The sequence below is a fragment of the Oratosquilla oratoria genome, chromosome 23 (assembly GCF_046742065.1).
Source record: "Oratosquilla oratoria isolate Oo_2021 chromosome 23, ASM4674206v1, whole genome shotgun sequence".
Classification (NCBI taxonomy): domain Eukaryota; kingdom Metazoa; phylum Arthropoda; class Malacostraca; order Stomatopoda; family Squillidae; genus Oratosquilla; species Oratosquilla oratoria.
The window spans coordinates 20,376,968-20,398,324 of record NC_134799.1 but is presented as its reverse complement, the minus strand read 5'-3'; the positions used below and the strand labels follow the sequence as shown (position 1 = coordinate 20,398,324).

The 21,357-nt window shown below is 40.5% G+C and overlaps 2 protein-coding genes across 2 annotated transcripts in view; one reads left to right on the top strand and one right to left on the bottom strand.

Moving 5' to 3' along the window:
- The window catches only part of LOC143037731 (uncharacterized), an 86,102-nt gene that overhangs the window by 22,202 nt on the left and 42,543 nt on the right, over positions 1-21,357 (bottom strand). Inside the window, exons 5-7 of the mRNA XM_076206278.1 lie at positions 13,993-14,203; positions 12,825-12,973; positions 9,185-9,295 (exon numbers count right to left, since the gene is read on the bottom strand). Of these exons, the coding sequence (XP_076062393.1) occupies positions 9,185-9,295; positions 12,825-12,973; positions 13,993-14,203 (471 nt within the window). The remainder of the gene's footprint in view (positions 1-9,184; positions 9,296-12,824; positions 12,974-13,992; positions 14,204-21,357) is intronic.
- Positions 845-2,435, top strand: LOC143037680 (uncharacterized). The gene is made up of 2 exons (XM_076206212.1): positions 845-1,328; positions 1,570-2,435. Exons 1-2 carry the CDS (start codon positions 925-927, stop codon positions 1,877-1,879), a joined length of 714 nt encoding a protein of 237 aa, XP_076062327.1. The 5' UTR covers positions 845-924; the 3' UTR covers positions 1,880-2,435.

The following is a 21,357-nucleotide window of genomic DNA, read 5'->3' as shown; positions in this document are numbered from 1 at the left end:
TATGGTGTCCCCGAGCGTCCTCAGGCCTCTCGGCAGCCCCATACATCCGACCATCAAGGGTCCTTAAAACCCTTACGGCTTGCTTTGTCAAGCACCCCCACGAACTCGTCTTCCTCCCTAGTTCACTCACGTGAACCCGGCAGGAAATCTCGCTCGAAAAAGAGGTCTGCCTCACCGAGGTCCAGGACGCTCAGCTTGTCCCCACCCTCCACAGCCTCTCCCCCCAACTCACCCTCCCTTCCTCGCTCTCCTTTTCCTCGCCGTAAATCCCACAAGGGCAGGGAGCCGGGGGACGAAACGAGGGGAGAGGGAACTCTGGCTGCCCAAGTGGCTGCCCTCCTTCCGTCCCTGATAGGCCCCGTCCTTGAATCGGCCCTATCACATTATCCGGCCTTTCAGACCGCGCAAATCATAACGCACCCCTCTCCAGAGCAACCTCCTATTGAACCTACGGCTCTAGCCCCCCCTCCCACTCTCCCTCCTGGTCCTTCCCTCCGCCCCTCCGTGCCGGCGACAGGTATAGGACTAGAAGGCCCCTCTCAGGAGGAACCCCCCAATCAGACGTCCGTCGGGTTGGACGGGGTGGAGGACCACTACAGTTCTTCTTTACCTTATCCTCCTACCATGACGGACTCTTGAGTTCACCCCTTCTCATGGTGTGACCTTCCCCGGTCCTGGGAGTACTCGTTTGGAGAAGATCACAAGCTAGTGGCCTGGTCTCCCGACTACTCGCTACTGGAGGGCTGGAGGAGGAGAGATGACGTTATCCTAAAGTGGGCCAACGACGCGGAGGGGGCTAAGGTTCTATATAAGATTCGACCCCTCTCCGCCCCGGCCTCCACGCCCTCCAGGATTTCCACCTCTAACACTCTGGACGCATTAGGTGCTCTCCTGGAGAACCCTCGTTTAAACCCTGATGGGCATATGTTTGTCGACAGGTCGGGGGACTCACCGGCGGTAGCACTCTCCCCAAACGCCTGGTTCCCGCAGGAGAAAGGGGAGAAAGCCTTAGACATCCCTGCTCTCGAGCGGGCCCAAGACCAACCCAAGACGGTTCCTCCTCGACGGCATATCCCTTCATCATTCCCCGTCGTCCTGCCACCACCCTTCGCGCCGGAGGGCCTGCGCGATTGCTTGTGGCACTCGGGCAGGGACCCCGCCCTCCCCCAGCAACTTAGTGAACCGGAGGCTAAGTTGCTGACGACGGAGGCCTCGACCAGACAAGACCTTGCCTCTACCATCTCGACCGTCACGGCAATGGCGATGATGAGGAACTGGCTGACGACGCTCGCCACGAGCTTTGAGGACTTCCCGCGGGAAGAATTGAGGTGAGTGGGATATTTCAATCTATAGAGGGTCCAGACCCGTCCTGGCGAGAGACGCTCGGGTAGCGTCTTCACCCAGGACGGAGCCTCTTGACTAGCGCCCGAGGACGAGGTCGTTCGGAAACGACCTCGGCTTCGCATATGTTATACGTTCTACAATTGAGCGATGTGACTTTATTACACCCTCCGGGGATCGGGATCCTTCTCGCCCTACTAATTTGATTCGCGTGTTTTCTGTATGCAGACACACCCTGGCGGCACTCTCTACCGTGGCAGAGGGTACAGCCAACATGGCGTCATCAGCCCTACCCCCAGCAGCGAGGGCCTTCACCGCGGCTCGTCTGGCAGCTCGTCAGTCTGCAGCGCGGTCGGCCCCGGAGATAGCTCGCCGGGGCGTGGTGAGAGCAGCTCCCCTTTCCCGTGGTCTGTTCGACCAGGAAGCGACAGACCGCGTCTTCGCTACGGTCCCGACCGTCATCCAGATCCAACAACCCTCCCAACCGGAGATTCCAGGACTTCCTTCGGAGACACGCGATAGTGACCATCTCCGCTAGCACAGTTCTGGACTTCCTGTCTTGGCTAGCTGACACCACCAACAGGGCACCGGAAGGCCGACCCGGGCCATGCCCCCCACGCCCACAACATCAGAGGCCTCGCGGCATCGCTGGCGTTTCTCCGCACCCACTCTGTGGAACGGGTGCAGGACCTCGGGGGCTGGGCATCAGCAACTTCCTTCAGGACACGGTATCTCTACCACTCGATCACCCCTGTCCCATGTGTCGCCATGGGAACGGCTCCACCCCTCTTCGCAAAAGAAGGGGGGGCAAAGGGCGACCGAGGGGTAGGGGAAGGCCCAGGAACCGCTGAGCAAGATACAATATTCTACATAGAATTTATGCACTATGTGAATTGTACAATATTATTTTTATAAAAAATAAATAAATAAATGAATATATATATATATTGATATTGATATCGATATAAGTAAAAAAAAAAAAAAAAAAAAAAAAACAGGTCGAAATGGACATGACTTCTCCTATTCAACTTAAGCTAATCTATAGTCATGATGGTCAAGAACTTTACCATGTTGAAATTAATTTCAACGCTCACTGTGACTCAGGTCGAAATGACCATGACTTTTCCTATTCAACTTGAGCTAATCTACAGTCATGATGGTCGAGAATTTTACCATGTTGAAATTAATTTCGACGCTCACCGTGACTCAGGTGGAAATGGACATGACTTTTCCTATTCAACTTGAGCTAATCTACAGTCATGATGGTCGAGAATTTTACCATGTTAAAATTGATTTCGACGCTCACTGTGACTTAGGTCGAAATGACCATGACTTTTCCTATTCAACTTAAGCTAATCTGTAGTCATGATGGTCAAGAATTTTACCATGTTAAACTAATTCAACGCCCACTGTGACTCAGGTCGACATGAACATGACTTTTCCTATTCAACTTAATTTAATCTACAGTCATGATGGTCGAGAATTTTACCATGTTAAAATTAATTTCGACGCTCACTGTGACTTAGGTCGAAATGACCATGACTTTTCCTATTCAACTTAAGCTAATCTGTAGTCATGATGGTCAAGAATTTTACCATGTTAAACTAATTCAACGCCCACTGTGACTCAGGTCGACATGAACATGACTTTTTCTATTCAACTTAATTTAATCTACAGTCATGATGGTCGAGAATTTTACCATGTTAAAATTAATTTCGACGCTCACTGTGACTTAGGTCGAAATGACCATGACTTTTCCTATTCAACTTAAGCTAATCTGTAGTCATGATGGTCAAGAATTTTACCATGTTAAACTAATTCAACGCCCACTGTGACTCAGGTCAACATGAACATGACTTTTCCTATTCAACTTAATTTAATCTAGTCATGATGGTCGAGAATTTTACCATGTTAAAATTAATTTCGACGCTCACTGTGACTTAGGTCGAAATGACCATGACTTTTCCTATTCAACTTAAGCTAATCTGTAGTCATGATGGTCAAGAATTTTACCATGTTAAACTAATTCAACGCCCACTGTGACTCAGGTCAACATGAACATGACTTTTCCTATTCAACTTAATTTAATCTACAGTCATGATGGTCGAGAATTTTACCATGTTAAAATTAATTTCGACGCTCACTGTGACTTAGGTCGAAATGAACATGACTTTTCCAATTCAACTTAATTTAATCTACAGTCATGATGGTCCAGAATTTTACCATGTCAAAATTTATTTCAACGCTCACTGTGACTCAGTGATGTCACGGTATGATGACGTCATTGTGATAAATTGACGTCACCATGTAGTCCTATGACGTCAATTTGTGTCCCTGTGACGTCACGAGACGATCCTATGGCGCCATGATCAATCCGGTGACGTCACAGTACAATCACATGATGTCACTAGGTATTAAACATATAGAAGTCCGCTTGTGGGTGACGAGACGTCACAAATTGCCATAGCACACTATTGGATGAAGACGCTCGCCACGGGCTTCGAGAACTTCCCGCGGGAAGACTTGGGGTGAGTTGGATACATACCGAGGGTCCAGGCCCGTCTTCGTGGGAGACGCTCAGGGAACGTCTTCACCCAGGACGAAGCCTCTTGACTAACGCCCACGGACGAGGTCGCTCGGAAACGAACTTGGCCTCGCATACTCCCTTTCGGTTTCTCGCTTACCCCGAGGATCTTCACGAAACTAGTGAGAGTGGTAGGCGTACGTTGGACGGAAGCAAGCGTCTCCACACTCATGTTCCTAGACGGCTAGTGGATGCATTTGCCCACCGGGGAGGGTGCATCGGCCGACATCTCAATGGCTCTGAGTGTGTTGGCGGACGTGGAGTTCGGGGTGGACTGGGACGGGTCTGCCCTTGCTCCCACACAGACTTTATTGGCTCGGGATTGAGTGGGACACAGTCAGCGTCCTTCGGGTGCTCCCCTGCGCCAAAAGAGCGTGCTTCTCTCACACGTCCTCCCTCCTTCGGTGGCGGGGGGGGGGGGGGGGCACAAATTCGCGACCCCGGCCCGTCCACGGAGCCGCGTGGGGCGCCGACGGCTGGTACGGGAGGTCGACAGGAGCATACTGCTTCTCCCGCGTGACCTGCCCGGGCCGATACCCTCAGCACTCCACAGGTTGTTGCGTCCCTGGCTTCGGTCGGGGGCCCTACGCCGGTCGCTGGAGTTTCTCCGCACCCACTCTGTGGAGCGGGTGCGGGACCTAGGGACTGGACATCGACGACTCCCTTGGGGACACGGTGTCTCTACCACTCAGTCGCCCCTGTCCCATGTGTCGCCATGGAAACGGCTCCACCCCTCTCATCTCAAAAAAGTGGAGGGGGCAAAGGGCGACCGAGGAGTGGGGAGGGGCCAGGAACCGTTGAACAGGATACAAATTTCGTATAATTTACGCATTGTGTGAACAGTGCAATGTTGTGCATGTCACATTCTTCGGCGTGGGTACTTGACGTTTCTGTCTCCCCTCTACTGAGTGATAAAATGAATAAGTCTCCCATAGGAAAGACACACGTAATAACGGTTTGATTCAGGCTTCACCTCTCCTCCCACCTGTCCTCGTCTCATGCATAGCTTCGCTGTGCAGGTTTCTTTCAGCCGATAATATTTCTTTGTCGCGGCTCGTGCCGCTTAAATTCTTCTTATCGGCTTAAGAAACCTGCACAGATTTAGGGTCCCTCCCTCCTCCCACAGGCGAAGCCTTCATTTCTCATTGAAGTGACGCGACGTCCGGCTCGAGCTAGCCGGGTAAGAAGGGAGGGAATAGGGAGGGGGAGGTGGGGTCGACAATGCGCATGCCTGCACAGAGCCGGGAATTTTAAATTTCCGATGATTTTGGCGGAAAATTCAAACCACACTCAACCTTCGGGAAATGGCCATATGACCAGGAGTGTGGTATGGGATTATCGCTATAGCTTCGCTGTGCAGGTTTCTTAAGCCGATAAGAAGAATTTAAGCGGCACGAGCCGCGACAAAGAAATATTCTAGTAGAGAATGTCTCATTCATATAGTTCAAACAACTCCGAAAATAGTCATGACTTTGAGGAATTCTCACAGGTAGGTGGGAGATAGTGATATAAGAGATGATAGGAGAGGGGAATATTATGATATAAAGAACGATAGAAAAGAGAAATATTATGATGTAAGAAATTATATGAATGAGAGATATTATGATGCAAGAGACAATGGGAGTGACAGGTATTATGATGTGAGAATAGGTAGTGGTGAGATCAGAATAGATGATGAATACAGAGATAAGACATAATGAAGTCAATCTCAGATGAGGAACAGAATTTCGTGGCTTTGAGGAATCCCCACAGGTTAGGAACAGGTATGATACGAAGAACTTGAAGAAGTAAAGGGTAGGTGAGAGATATTACATGGAGGAAAATAGATTTGAAAGTGGAATGAGACACTATGGCGCAGCGAAACTGGGGACTGCGCAGATCAAATGGACACTCAGCATCTTAGCATCCGTGACGTAGACAGACTTGGGACGGAAAGGTTATAGATTCACGGGGATGTTTCGATGCCACTTTATTGCAGATCCGATCCATCACGTAGGATGGACCCAAGGGAATTTCGATAGTTACGGTGAAATGATGAAAACTGGAAATGGGACTGTAGTTACTAAAGGCTAAAAGCTACACATGATATAAAAGGATTGCAAAGGATGCACTAGTACACTCTAAACCTAAAATATAAAGGGTTTTACGACTTAATGAGTTGGCTACAAGAGGGGTGTGTACACCTTTCGAGTTTCGAACCAGACTGCCGCCTAGATGCGTGACGTGACATCACAAACGGCAACCGGTTTTTACACACCTTCTTAATTCTAATTCTTAAAGTGAACATTGTACAAATAATGCAATGTTATCTTGCGACACAGCTTGCAGACAACTTACAAAGGTGGGATTTGGAACAGAGGAGGTCTCTGCTCGAAATACACTTAAAATTAAAGCATTACAAAAAACAAAATTGAAAACCCCTTCCGAGGGGAAACGAGCCTTACGGCAAAAAATATGTAAACATGGAGATACACGGAATTATAAAAAAGCCCCGTTACTGCTCGTAACGGCACAGACACAATGAAATCAACTAAAGACAGGGAGCAGAATTGCAAGACTTTGAGGAATTCCCACAGGTAAGGGGCAGACATCATAGTAGGGAGGATGACAGGAGAGAAAATAGGATAGATGAAGGATTGCCAAGGATAAGAGAGAGATATTACATGAAAGAAGTTAGAGTTGAAGATGAAAGTCTTCCATGGGAAAAGGTAGATATTATGACATAGTGGATAATATAAATGGAATTAGAATAAGTAGAGATCCTAGAGTTGAATCACGCAGTGAGGTTTAGTCTAGACGAGGGGTAGTGTCTCAAAGGGAAGCAAATAGGGTTGGAACAGGACAGTCTGTGCAATGGTCAACTGGGGTGAGTAGTGAAGGAAATGTAGTGGACAGTATCATAAAAGTGAGTCATCTTATCTCCAAATTTACCAAAAGGGATCCAGAATTATTCTTTTCTATGTTCGAAGGCATAGCGAAACAGGATGGAAAAAGGACCTCTGATCAACAATGATAAGATCTAGCCTAACCCCAAATGTTGTGTGTTCACAGTGTTTGATAGAGATAGCATATGTGATTATGATCAGATTAAGACCGAAATATTAAAGGCATATGAGATTTCCCTGGAGTATTTTAGAAAGCCATTCAGGAAAGTTAAGAAGGATATTGGTCATGGATACATGGATCTAGCCAGGGATGTGAGGGATGACCTAGACAAATGGATGCATGCAGAAAATGTGAAAAATCTAAAAATGGCATTGGAAGTGATAGCAATTGAACAATTCCTTGACTTACTGAGAAATGAAGCTGGGCTATATGTGGCCACGCAGAAATGTGAAACATTATTACAGGCGGCGAGTTTTGGGAAAACTTTGCACCAAGAACAAGCAAAAGTAGGAAAAAAAAAAAAAGCATGAAACAAACTCAGAAGGGTGAGAACTGAGGATATACGATTCTGAGTCAGAGATATGCAAGATCACAAGTAGGGAATAGTTGGAGAAAACCAGTCCAATGTCTCAGATGTGGGAGATTTGGGCAGAGAACTCAGGATTGTTCTGCTAAGCTAGGTGAACAAAAGTACAGGCAGGACATGGGAGGCAAGCAGACTAGGCAGGAAATAATGTGTGTAGAAAGAAACAGGAGGGATGTGAGTCAGAGTAGATGTATCTGCAGAGCCTTTGGTTATGGGATGGAAAACTGCCCCAAGGGAAATGGAAACAAAAGGAATATACAAGACTGGAGACAAGAAAAAATGACAACAAGACAAAGGAGAGGAGAGTAGCAGGCAAGAAGGAAGATGGCAATTGCTGTGTAGATGGAAATAGTTTAGACAAGACAGAGAAAACAGGAGTTTACCAAGAGTAGCTACTTTATGTGAAAGATGCCAAGATAGGAACAGAGGGGAGTGAAAGGAAGTTTACAGTCAAGACTCTGTGAGACACGGGTATCCCACACCATTGTGAGGCCAAATGTGATCCTGAAAACTCTCCCCCTTTGAAAATCAAGAGAAGATCATTGTCAAGATCTCCCTCATATGATTATTCTACCAATTATATTGTTATTCTTGGTGTCCTCTTTTCTTCAATATTGTTGTCTGCACTGATTTCAATTTTTATATTCAGGAGATTGTCTACGTTTAACCCCATTAGCCATGTCTCTGCCTGAATTATTATTGTGCATTTTGGAGGGTTGCTTATATCTTTGATATGTATATGTTTGATGTGTTTTACTGGTACCATTTTACCATTTGCAAGGTTAGATTAGCTTCTTATATATATGATGATTTCCAAGTATATACTAGCAAGCCCTGTAAGAGGGTAGTAGATATCATTGGTCGGGACTACCAAGGGTAGCTGCCAAGCCCTGTAAGAGGCCAGTAGACAGAGGCAGACATTTAAGTAGATAGAGGGGTAGGTGAAACAATATGTAAATCTTATATTCATTTTATATTCGGTTGTTATGAAACAATGGCCGACTGTAAGTTGCAGAGTTGCATATTTCGCTTACTGCCTGGAGTTTGTAAACATTGGTTAGAGTGGCAATCAAAGGTGCTGATGTGACGGGATGTGAACACATAGCCTGTTCTGCTTGTGTCACAAGTGCTTGCATAAACAGTATTGCTTGAGACAGTATAACAGTCTTTCTGATTGGAGAAAAGGGTGGAGGCTGAGAAAAATTATTGGTGCATGGAGGTAAAGTCATGCCCTAAAGGGGTGGCACTTATTTGTAACTTTCAAAGTTATTGGATGAATTAAACTGTGACTTCCGAGCAGACTTGGCTTGGTGGGTGTAAGAGGATCCCAGGTGTACCTTATCTAAAACCGATGTAGAGAATTAGTGAAGAAGAAAATCAAGAAGATTTAAGACCAGTTTGCTTACCCCATAGAGAAACATTATTAACTTGTTAGAGAAGATATGGTGGAAAAATAATTAAGAAGGACAAGGCATGGGGCCTACAGAAGAAAAATTTACTATGTGTTAATGTCAAGCAAACTAACATGTCTATTTTTCATGACACTTTTTAATCCCCCAAGGCATTTACTTGCTTCCTTCAATCTACAATTTACCTCCACCATTCCTCCCTTTCCTGCCACTTACAACCCCAAATAACTATCCATCTCATCCAGCTTTTCTCCTTTAAGACTTACTTCCAACTTGCAAAATAAAGACATTTTTTCCATTGGTTATAAAAATCCATAAGTCAATGGAAATTTGTACAATATAATGCCACCACCAAATGATATGGCTTCTTACACTTACCTTTTATTTTGATTCTGCATTTCCAGGCAAACCATGTTAGCATCAGGAAAATCCCCATTAAGACAATTACACATATGAAAGTTGCCAACAGCTGTAAATCATGACTGAATACTGGAAAAACAATGAAATACAATTTAGGAAAATATGGTCTATATGAACTGGATCTATTTATCAAACAAATATACTAGCTACCTAGCTATAAACCAAAAGCTTTTTCCCCTTTATAAAAGAGGTAGCCAGCCAAAGCATGCACCCATTCACACCCATACCACTCCCATCTGTTTCCTTTTCATCTTAACTCCTTGTGGATGAAGGGTCATCACTGTCTCCTGCCCACTGCCTGGGTCAGAAGCAAAACAGGAAAACACAGCACAGCCACAGCAGGGAAGCAGCTTCATTTACATGGTGTCCCTCGCTCCTCATCCCCTCATGCAAAAATAGAGAAGACAAGAAATCCTTTTTGCCTGTGTCAATTTATAGTACATTCATTACCATTCTCCACTCACATCTATCCTTTGCCTTCTCCCTCCTTGTAACAGAAATTACCCTTTTACTCAAAGCCCCTTCATCCCATCCATCCTGTCATATTCACTCAACCCACCTCTGCTCATTTTGCTAATCTTTCCTTACTCATTCTTTCCATGTGCTCAAACCATCCCAGCACTATTTCATCAAACCTATCTGCCAGCTCCCTTTTCACACCAGCTCTCCTCCTCATTTCTCACCTTATCCACCATAACACCCATGATACTTCTCAAACACATTTAAATTTTCCTTTCTGCTTCCCTCAAATTCCAAGCCCATAGAGAGTTGTAGGCACAATCACCTATTCATATAATCTTATCTTTGCATTCATCCCAAGATACCTATTTCTCATGACATTTTTCATTCCTCAAAGACAATTACTTGCTTCCCTCACTCTACAGTTTACCTCCACCTGTACTTTTCCATTCCCTGATACATGTGACACCCTTTACCTTTCCCCACACTGTTTCTCTTCTAATCCTCTCAATTAACACCCTCCCTTATGCCTTACCAACTATGCTCAGCAAACTGATCCCTCTAAAACTACTACATTCATGTTTGTCTCCTTTTTCTTTGTAAAGTGGAACTATACAAGCACTCCTTCAGTCCTCTGGCACACTCCCCTCCATTATGTATACATCAAACAACCTCACTAGTCAATCCACTGAAAGTGTTCCTCCCATTATCAGACACTCATTCCACATGACACCCATCTAAACCCAGATGACTTACCAACTTCCATAATTTTCAATGCTCCTTGTACTTAATCCTTTCCAATTTCCCTATCATTCTCTTCTCCCATCACATTCACTTTCCTACTACTTCCCATTGATACAATCTCTATCCTTCTCCACATTTAACAACTCTAAAATATTCTACCTATTTTCTCCTTACCACCTTCATTTCTATCAACATCTGTCCATCTGGACTTTTTAACTTTTCCTCTCACCTGACTCACCCCCTCACTTTCTTCACTTCCTTCTAAAACATCTTTTTATTCTTTTCAAACTTTTCTGTCATACTCCTACCCCTTTTTACATCCTTTACCTTACATTTTGCTTTTCCTCTTCTTCTCACACCTCTCATGTGCTTCCCTAGTCCTACCTTACAACCCATCCACATATGGTCACTGCTTTGCTTCTACAACTGCCTTCATCTCTTCATCCCATCATTCACTACCCTTCCTTCTATTCCTTCCCATCCTCCTTATCCCACATACCATCTTTGCACACTTTCTTATTTCGTCCTTAAACCATATACATTCTTATTCTATTCCTACTTCCCCTCTGTGCCTTACCACCTTCCATACTTCTCTCAGCTTCTGATATTGTTTCTCCTTTTCCTTGTCATTCATTTTGTTAACTCTCAGCACCTCTCTACCTACCAATCTTTTCCTCCTCCACTTCTCCTCTACTGATATACTGACTGCATGTTATCATGCAGTAGTAATTGCATGGTAGCATGCTTTAGGGACTGTTTTTGGTGCTCCTATGAACTGGAGTCACACATAATTCATCTATGTTAGAGTAAAATCTACTCCCACAGGAATGATGCTACTTCTGTACTATGACTATCCCTCTTTTATGCAGTTCCCTTGAAACTGTGCTTAACCAGTTCTATGACTCTTCTTATCTTCTATAGTGGGAGGCAGAGGGGAAGAATTCTGTCACCAAGATTCCCATGTGAGTCGTAAAAGAAGATAATGTGGGATGGAGTGATGGGAATAGGGATCCTGTTCTGTTGTTCATCCTATGAGATGTCAAGGCATAAGGGGGTCTAGGAGGAAAATTCCAACCAGAACCCTAAAATTTGGGTCATTAAATGTGAATGGTTGTGGTACAGATGAGAGTAAAAGGGAAGAGATTGGCAGTATGTTTGTGAGAACAAAGATGGTTTTGTTTGTATTAAGTAAAACTGAATTCAAAGGGAGGGGTGATTTTGAGTTTGGGAGTGTGGTCAGGAGCATGTCAAGAGTGATGAGGGGACAATGGAGGAAGTAACTCTGCTGGTAAGTGATGAGATAGGAAAGCATGTGGTGGAGTAAAGTGTCTTAAGAGTTAGTGTGGGTGAAGGCAAAACTGACATAAGGGATGTGGGTTTCTGTTAGAAGAGAAAAGGGAGGATATTTGGATAGATTAAATGAGTGTTTAGAGTTTTGGGAAGAATATAAATGTAGTGGTGTTGGAGGATCTCAATGCTAGACTAGGGGATGAGCTAATAGATGGAGTAGTAGAGAAGTCTGAGGTGCCAGGTAAGAATTTTAGTGGCAAGATGAAGTTGGAGACATGTTTAGAGAGGAAGTTTGTGATAGCAAAAAATATCTAAGAAGAAACACAAGCATAAATATATATGGAAAAAGGTGGTGGTAGATAAAGTGCCTTAAGAGTTAGTGTGGGTGAAGGCAAAACTGACATAAGGGATGTGGGTTTCTGTTAGAAGAGAAAAGGGAGGATATTTGGATAGATTAAATGAGTGTTTAGAGTTTTGGGAAGAATATAAATGTAGTGGTGTTGGAGGATCTCCATGCTAGACTAGGGGATGAGCTAATAGATGGAGTAGTAGTGAAGTTTGAGGTGCCAGTTAAGAATTTTAGTGGCAAGATGAAGTTGGAGACATGTTTAGAAAGGAAGTTTGTGATAGCAAAAAATATCTAAGAAGAAACACAAGCATAAATATATATGGAAAAAGGTGGTGGATAGAGGGGTAGTTGATACAGTATTACTGGAATTCATACTGGTATCAAAAAGGATAACAAGAGTTCTGGATGTTCATATTTTCAGTGGATAGATTGGGGGAATGTGTGATAATATTTTGGTAGATGGGAAATTGAATGTGAATATGCTTGCAAAAACCTAAATGTATGATAATGAAAACAAGTTATTATATGTACCTATAGGTCCTTATGGTCCTCTCTTCTTTGTAAAGTGGATAACCAAGTCAAAGCACACATACAGTTGGAACAAGTTAGATGAGAAAGTGGTGTGTGCAAAAACAATACATGGAAATTTAAAAATAGTTTAGATAAAATGAGATATGAAGACGGGACACCACGAGCATAGCTCCCCTTCCCGTAAAATACAACTAGGTAAATACACACACACAAATTATGATTTACCAAAAATAGGTGAGATAGAGCTGAAACATCCCTCAGCACACTGGCAATCTGCTTCTATGATCTGCACCACCACTGCAAACTTTCCTACCTCGTTTTGGTGCTCAAACACCACTGTACGATGTCCATCTTCTATTTCAGTGGTCTCAAACCTGAAATAATAATAGTAATAATGATGGTGATAATAATGATGATGATAGCAGAAATCATAACAATAATGATAACAACAACAATAATAATGAATAGTAGTCATGAATAATGATAATGAATGATCTATCTCTGTCTATATACCAAAAGACTTCTTCCCAATTATACAGGATGGAGCCACCAAAGGCATGCACTCACCCATATAACAATGCTTGTACATATATATACAGAAAGGCTCTTTTACCCTTTGGAAGGCATATACCCACTTTCCACTCGTCCCACACTTATTTAATGTCCCTTTCATCTTAGCTCCTTGTGGATAACGGGTCATCATTGTCCCATGACCTTGTGATACCTTCCTATCCCCCCCCCCCCAAAAAAAAAAAAAAAAAAATCACCCCCTTCAGTGGCCTGATCACTGCAATCATCTCTATCTCTTTTTTCCTTTAATAATAGCAGGTTTAGTGCTTCTAGTCTCCCTTACCTACAGTTTATTTGCATGGCTGGGAACAATTTTGGTCATTCTTTGTATTTCCTCAATCTTGTTTATAGCTTTCAATTTATGCAAGGACCATAACTCTGTTACATATTCCCATCTGGGATGGATTAGTTTTTTTTTTTTTTTTCAATCACCTTTTCATCCATGTTCAAAAAGTAGGCTACTATTATGTGGTCTACACCAAAGATGAAGTGAGATCCGTGCTTCTTCAGTAACATTTACAAATATGAACAGAAATTGTCTTAATATATTGAAATTAATTACTCAGCAAACCATTTGCATGGCAATGGTTTGTCAGAATGGTTAACTGAACTCTGATGATGTTTCAGTAACATATAAAAACTACTTCACTTTTATGTGTCATTCTCCAACATGGCTTTGTTAAAAAATGTGAACAATTTGGAAAGAGCCAGGGAAGAAAAGAAAGACTTGATATTACAGGTCTGGCTTAATCCCATAAAACTAAGTATATGACTTAAACTGTGATGATATTGTATAACAATAATGAAATTGTGAAACAAATACCTGGAGGACCCATTGATAACCTGATAAGCTATGGTCTTCCTTTCACGACATTCGTCTTCTTCATGATCTGAGCACTGTACAAGTGTAACATTGTAAAACACTTGTTTAAAGGGGGCCAGCTGGATAGTGACTGGTATTCTTCCATATTCACTGATGTAGCTCATGTGCAAGAACTGGAAAACTTCCCAATCCTTAATGCTGGTGCTTCTGTCTGTATAAAAAAAAAAAAAAAAAAAAAAAAAAAAAAAAAAAAAAAAAAAAAAAAAAAATCGTGTGTTACATCTTTTTCACTTAATACCTGGAGCAGTGTTAAGATTAGGTCGATAAGAAATGTGTGTGAATGTACTACATTTAGTATATGTATATATACATATATATATATAGATATAAATATATATATATATACTGTATATAAATATATAAATATATATATATATAAAAATATATATATATAAATATATACAATATATATATATATATATAAATATATACATATACATATATACATATAAATATATATATACATATATATATATATATAAATACATATACATACATATAAATATATATACATATATATATATACATACATATATATTTACATATACATACATATATATATATACATATATATATATATATATATATATATTTATATGTACTGACATAGGGTGTGGTCACGGGTGGTGGTGGCTTCACTGCATTGTTAAACAAACCAATGATGGAAATCATGTTGCTTTGGATATTTATTATAGGGCTGTATTCCCTTATAAACATAGCTTCTAAAAGCTTAAGTTAATAAATATCCAAAGTAACATGATTTCCGTCATTGGTTTGTTAAACAAGCCAATGATGGAAATCATGTTGCTTTGGATATTTATCATAGGGCTGTATTCCCTTATAAACATAGCTTCTAAAAGCTTAAGTTAATAAATATCTAAAGCAACATGATTTCCGTCATTGGTTTGTTTAACAATGCAGTGAAGCCACCACCACCCGTGACCACACCCTATGTCAATACGCCCCAAACCCCCCCTCCACCTCCTCCCACCCACTCCACCCATCCTCCCCCCAACCGACCTCGCAATCCCCTAACCCCCCAACCCTCTCCTTCCCGTCTTAACCCCTTCCATACGGTGCTGCACACGTAGGCGTCATGGGGAGCGAGTGTATTCGCGAGGCTGCCATATCGGCGTCTTGATTATATTTATTGTAGTCGCCCCTCCATAATGACATTATTTCTATTTCTTTTGTAATCGCATTTTCTATGGTTATCAAAATTCACGGGTGAAGAGAGAACGATCGATATAAGCGGTGACTATATTTTATGATGCGAGTATTATTACGACACGTCGTGCGGCTGGCATTGGCTGCTGCCACCAAGATCTAAGTCCATGACGCCTACGTGTGCGGCACCGTATGGAAGGGGTTAATGAGAACCCAACCCCTCCCATTTAACCCTTCCCCTACTACCCCTTCCACCACCCAAGCCGGCTAGGTTCGTATATATAAGTCACCAACCGACGATTTCCTTCGTCATTTCTTTGGACCTTTGATTTTTGTAAGTAGCGGTCCCCAACGGCCCATGTATCGATATAGGATTTGTATTATTGCTGATTTATTGATATCTATTTCCATATTGTGAATTTTGTTTAGGTTAACACCTTTTTCTTTATTTCTGTATGTCGATAATATTTATGTGACAGATTTTCCTGAAGATGTCTCTTTGCAGACAAAACATTGAATAAATGAATAATTTTGGCAACTTGGTTTATGCCCACCCTCCAAATGGCAGAGTATTGGTTAGAAAGCTGGAGAATACCCATAAGAAGATTAACAACCTCCTTAATGCTGTCGACTTTAACAACACATACATACAAGAGAATCTGCTCCCTAGACATTAATATATGTATATATATATATATATATATATATATATATATATATATATATTTATATATATATATATATATATATATACATATATATGTATATACATATATATTTGTATATACATATATATTTATATATAAATATACATATATATTTATATATATATATATATATATACATACATATATGTATATACATATGTATATATGTATACATATGTATATATATACCTACATATATATATATATATATATATATATATATATAAATATATACACATACATATATATGTATATATATACACACACACATATATATATATATACATATATATATATATACACATACATATATAAATATACACATACATATATATATAATATATATATATATACATATATATATATATACACATACATATATATACATATTATATATATATATATATATATATAAACACATACATATATATATATATATATATATATATATATATACACATACATATATATATATATATATACACATACAATATGTATAGTCAGATCTCGCCAAACACAAGTGTTAGGTTCCTTAGTCATTGTATTTACTTAGTTATATTTACCTAGTTGTATTATATGGGAAGGGAGCTATGCTAGTGGTAACCTGTCATTGTATCATTCAGCATCAAGTTTTTTCTTAAAATTTTGAATAGTATTTACACACACTATTCCTTTACCTAAGTTATTCCAGATATCCAGCTCTCTATGTGGGAAGCTATATATATATATTTTTTTTCCAGATCTCTTCTATAGTTATCCTTTTTGAGTTTCTTTTCATGACCTCTTGTTTTTCCATTGTCATGTTTTATTAAATCATTCCTATCAAGGATTTCCATCCCTTTCATGATTCTAAAGATAGTCAGTAGATCACCTCTTTCTCTTCTCTGCTCCAGTGTTGGTAGTTCCAATTTGGATAATCTTTGTTCATATGTTAATTTGGAAAGAGCTGGTGCCAACTTTGTCATTGCTCTCTGTATTCTTTTGAATTTCCTTATATTCTTTTTAGTACTGGTTGTCCATAATGTCACTGTGTATTCCAGTTTTGGTCTAATCAATGTAACTAATATTTTTTTAATCATTTCTTCATCCAAATAGTCAAATGCCACTTTGATTTAACAGGTTGAAGGTTTCTCTGACTATTTTGTTTATATGTTTATCCAGTGTCATGTCTTTGATGATTATTACTCCAAGGTCCCTTTCTGAGTGCATTTTTTTTATTTCTTCTTCACCAATTTTATAGTTTTTTGAAATTCTGTTTTTACTTTTTACAAACTCCATTATACTACATTTCTTGATATTGAAGTTCAGTTCCCATCTTTGAGTCCATTTCCAGATTTTGTCCAGGTCTGATTGTAATGAATCACAGTCCTCTTCTGTTCTTACTTTCTTTAATATTTTTGCGTCATCTGTGAAGAAATCATATAACATTCAACTCCTTCATCCATGTCATTTATATATATATGGCAAACCCCTGTGGAACACAAATTATCATTTCTTCTCACTTCGAGTATTTGTCTCTAATTACTACACTCGTTTTTCCCCCACTCAGGAAGTCTTCCATCCATTCTAATAATTTACCTGTGATGCCACCTATTGATTCTAATTTTCTTATTAATTTCTTGTGTGGTACTTTGGCAAATGCCTTTTGTAGGTCTAGATAGGCACAGTCTGCCCATCCATCCCTCTCGTGTTATATCTATTAGTCTCGAGTAGAAGCAGATCAGGTTTTTTTGTACATGATCTTCCTTGTCTAAATCAAAATTAATTTGGGTTTAGTACAGATTTTTCTTCCAGGTGTTTAACCCATCTACTCTTGATCACTTTTTCACATATTTTTACTACTGTGCTTGTTAGGGAGACTGGTCAAAAGTTAGTCAGATTTTCCTTGTTTCCTCCTTTAAATATTGGTACAATGTTTGCATTTTTCCAGTCTTGTGGTACCTTTCCTTCTTTGAGCAAGCATTTGATTATCATGTATATTTTATCTGTTAACTCTTCTACACATTCTTTCAGTATCCAATTTGCAATTCCATCCAGACCATGCTATTTTCTGACATCAAGGTTTTTCATTTGGTCACTGATTTCCTTCTTTGTTAGTTATTTCCTTCATTGGGGGGGAGGATTTCTCTCTCTCTATTCCCTTACAGTTAGGTGTGTTTTCAATTGTGAATACCGATTTGAAATGGTAGCTCATAATTTCTGCCATTTCTTGTTCTTCTGTATATTCATGACTTCCTTGGTGCAGCTTTTCTATTTGTTTGATTTTTAGCTTACCATTCACATATCTATAAAATAGTTTAGGTTGTTCCTTGCTTTTTTCTATTATTCCTTTTTAATAATTTCTCTTTTCTTCTTTGCATATTTTTACATAATTGTTTCTTAGTTTGATGCATGTTTGCCATTTGCTCATTTTTTTGTCTTTTTTCCATTTTTTCCAGGCTTTTATCCTTAGCTTCACTACATTTTTTGTTGTACCAGTTCTTTATGTATGCTCTTTCTTGGTTTTGTTGTGGTACATATTTGTTCACACCCTCATTATAAATTTCTTTTAGTATATTCCATTTCTCTTCTATCCTTGTTTCTTAATTTAGGAATTATTCCCAATTTGCATTATGAAAGTTCCTCAAAATTCATTTTGTTGTACATTGGTCTTCCTATTCTATGTTTCTCATTTCTTCTTAGGTTTATTTGCTCTTTTAATTAAAATTCTATTAGTACAGTACTACCTCTCATTAACGAATTAAAAGGGGGGTAATGGTGTCCGTTGATGTGAATAATCCATTGATTTGGAGTGGTTTTTGGGTGGCATAGTGATTGCACGCATTAAACAACAGCACCAAAAACACCGAAAACACAGCAAAAACACCGCAAACACAGCTAATTAATGTCTATTAATGAGAGGTCTCACTGTACATGGTCACTCTTTCCTATTGGTATTTTGTAATCTATTCTATCTACTATTTCAGGTTCTGACATATTAAATCCAGTCTCGAAGGTTCCTCATTGTTTCAGTATCTGGTATTTTCCTTTATCCACTGAGTCATTGTGTATTCAATGGTCATATCAAGTAGCATGCTGCCCCATATGTCTTCTCCACCCTTTACTGTCATTTCTTCCAAACATGTTTCTTTTGAGTTAAAATCACCCATAATTACTGTATTTCCTCCTTCTTTCGGTATATCAGTCAGTTCATACTTAGTATCTTCTAACAATTTGGCATGATCGTGTTCTGTCCAGAACTGTGTTTTTGGGGGGGGCACATACACTACTACAATTTTTCTACTTTTCATGTGGTTGTTTTCTACTTTTATCATAATTGATTTTACATTGTTTTTTCCTTCTGTTATCTTTGTCACATTTAAGTCTTTCCTGGTCAGAAATAATACTCCCCCTCCTTGTTTTTCCTTTCTATTCTTCATCCAGCAGTTGTATAGACCTTGTCCCACAGTGTTTGGTGGTAGATTACCTTTTAGTTTAGTTTCTACTGTTCCCATTATGTCTGGTTTTTCTGATGCCAGGTAGTCATTTAGTTCATTCAGTCCTGAAATCATTCCATCTATGTTGGTATAGGCTAATTCTAATTTTCTTCCTTCTTGTCTTTTTCTGTCTGTTTTGTTTCCTTTTTCCTGATATACCATTTTCTGTCTCAGATCCACCACTTTCCAAAAAAAATAATTCTTTTCAGTCTCAGTTCTTTTTTCATTTTTTTTTTCGCTTCATTTCTAAGCTCCTTTTCTTTTTCTTTATCGCTCATTTCTTTTTTATCCAAACATTTTTGTGTTCACTACTTGCTAGTTTTGCTGTTCTGAATAGTACTTCCTCTGCTATCATTTGTGACCTAAGTTTTACTTTTAGTGGCCTATATTGTTTTTCTTTTTTCAAAACTATTCACTTTTTCAATTTCTAATCCTAACACAAGCTCTACTACTCTCATATAAACTCTTGACTGCTCTTAACAGCTTTCCTCCTATCCCATATATCTGCAATACCTCCCACAGTGCCTTCCTGTCTACCCTGTCGTAAGCCTTTTCCAAATCCATAAAAGCCCAAAAAATATCCTTACCTTTTCCTATAGCTTTCTCACATATCTGTCTTACCACAAAAATCTGATCTACACAACCTCTACCTGTCCTAAAACCACACTCTTCCTCACCAATTACTCCCTCTGTTCCTCTCCTAATCCTCTCAATCAAGACCCTCCCATAAGCCTTCCCAACTACACTCAACAAGCTGATCCCTCTGAAACTACTACACTCACACTTGTCCCCCTTTCCCTTGTAAAATGGAATGATACAGGCACTCCTCCAGTCCTCCGGCACTCTACCCTCTCTTAAACAAACATTAAATAACCTCACCAGCCAGTCCACTATAACTGTACCTCCTTTCTTCAGACATTCTGCATGGCATCCATCCAACCCAGGTGCCTTACCTGCTTTCATCATCTTAACAGCTGCTTTCACTTCATCTTTCCCTATTTCTCCTCCATTTTTCTCACTCATTACTCATTTTCTTAGCACTTCCCATTGCAACTACCTTTCCCTCCCTATCCTCCTTCACATTTAGCAACTCCATAAAATACTCTGCCCACCTTCCTCTCACTGCCTTCTCTTCCATTATCATCTCTCCATCTGCACCTTTTACCTTTTCTTCTCTACTTGATTCACTTCTTCTTCCTCTTTTAATTTCTTTCCAAAACATCTTTTTATTACTTTCAACATTTTCTGTCATACTCCTACCGAATTTCACATCTGCTCTCCTCTTTGCTTCCTTTATCTTATGCTTAACTTCCATTCTCTTTACTTTGTATCTCTCATACAATTCCCTCGTCCTAATTTGTGGCCAATCTATGAATGCCTGCTTCTTCTCTTCTACACCCTTCTTTGCTTCCTCATCCCACCACTCACTACTCTTCCTTCTGTTTCCTCCTGCCCACCTTGTTCCACCCACCATCTTTGCACACCTAATGACTCCCTCCATGAGCCATCCCCGTTCCTCCTCCACTCCTAGTTCTACTATCCTTCACTCCCTCCCACTCCTCTCTCAGCTTCTTATACTCCTTATACATATGTGACATGTCCACATACGCATGACAACCAAGAAGGGGTTGGCCACGGCTCTGTTATAGTGAGTATATCCGGTAAGCTCATGGAGACTTCAGGCTTGTGATCAAATCCTGGGCATGGTGCAGAGGTTAGCAAGGGCATCCATTCTGAGTAATGGCCCCCCAACCACTGCTCACCTTTGACCCTTCTGGGGTGACCTCAGTTTCCTCCAGGTAGTGTCACTACTGTGTAGTGGCATACCGTACACACTGTTTCCTGCGTTCATGTATGAACTGTGCTGGACCACCTACAGGATTGAGGTCCAGGAAAGCACCAGCCCCGCAAACCACGAAAATAAATAACATAAAACAAAACAGCCAAATACTGCC

Coding starts and splice junctions, on each gene's coding strand:
- LOC143037680 (XM_076206212.1), top strand. CDS start 925: ATGTTTGTCGACAGGTCGGGGGACTCACCGGCGGTAGCACTCTCCCCA. Junction 1,329..1,569: donor TTCCCGCGGGAAGAATTGAG/GTGAGTGGGATA, acceptor TTCTGTATGCAG/ACACACCCTGGCGGCACTCT.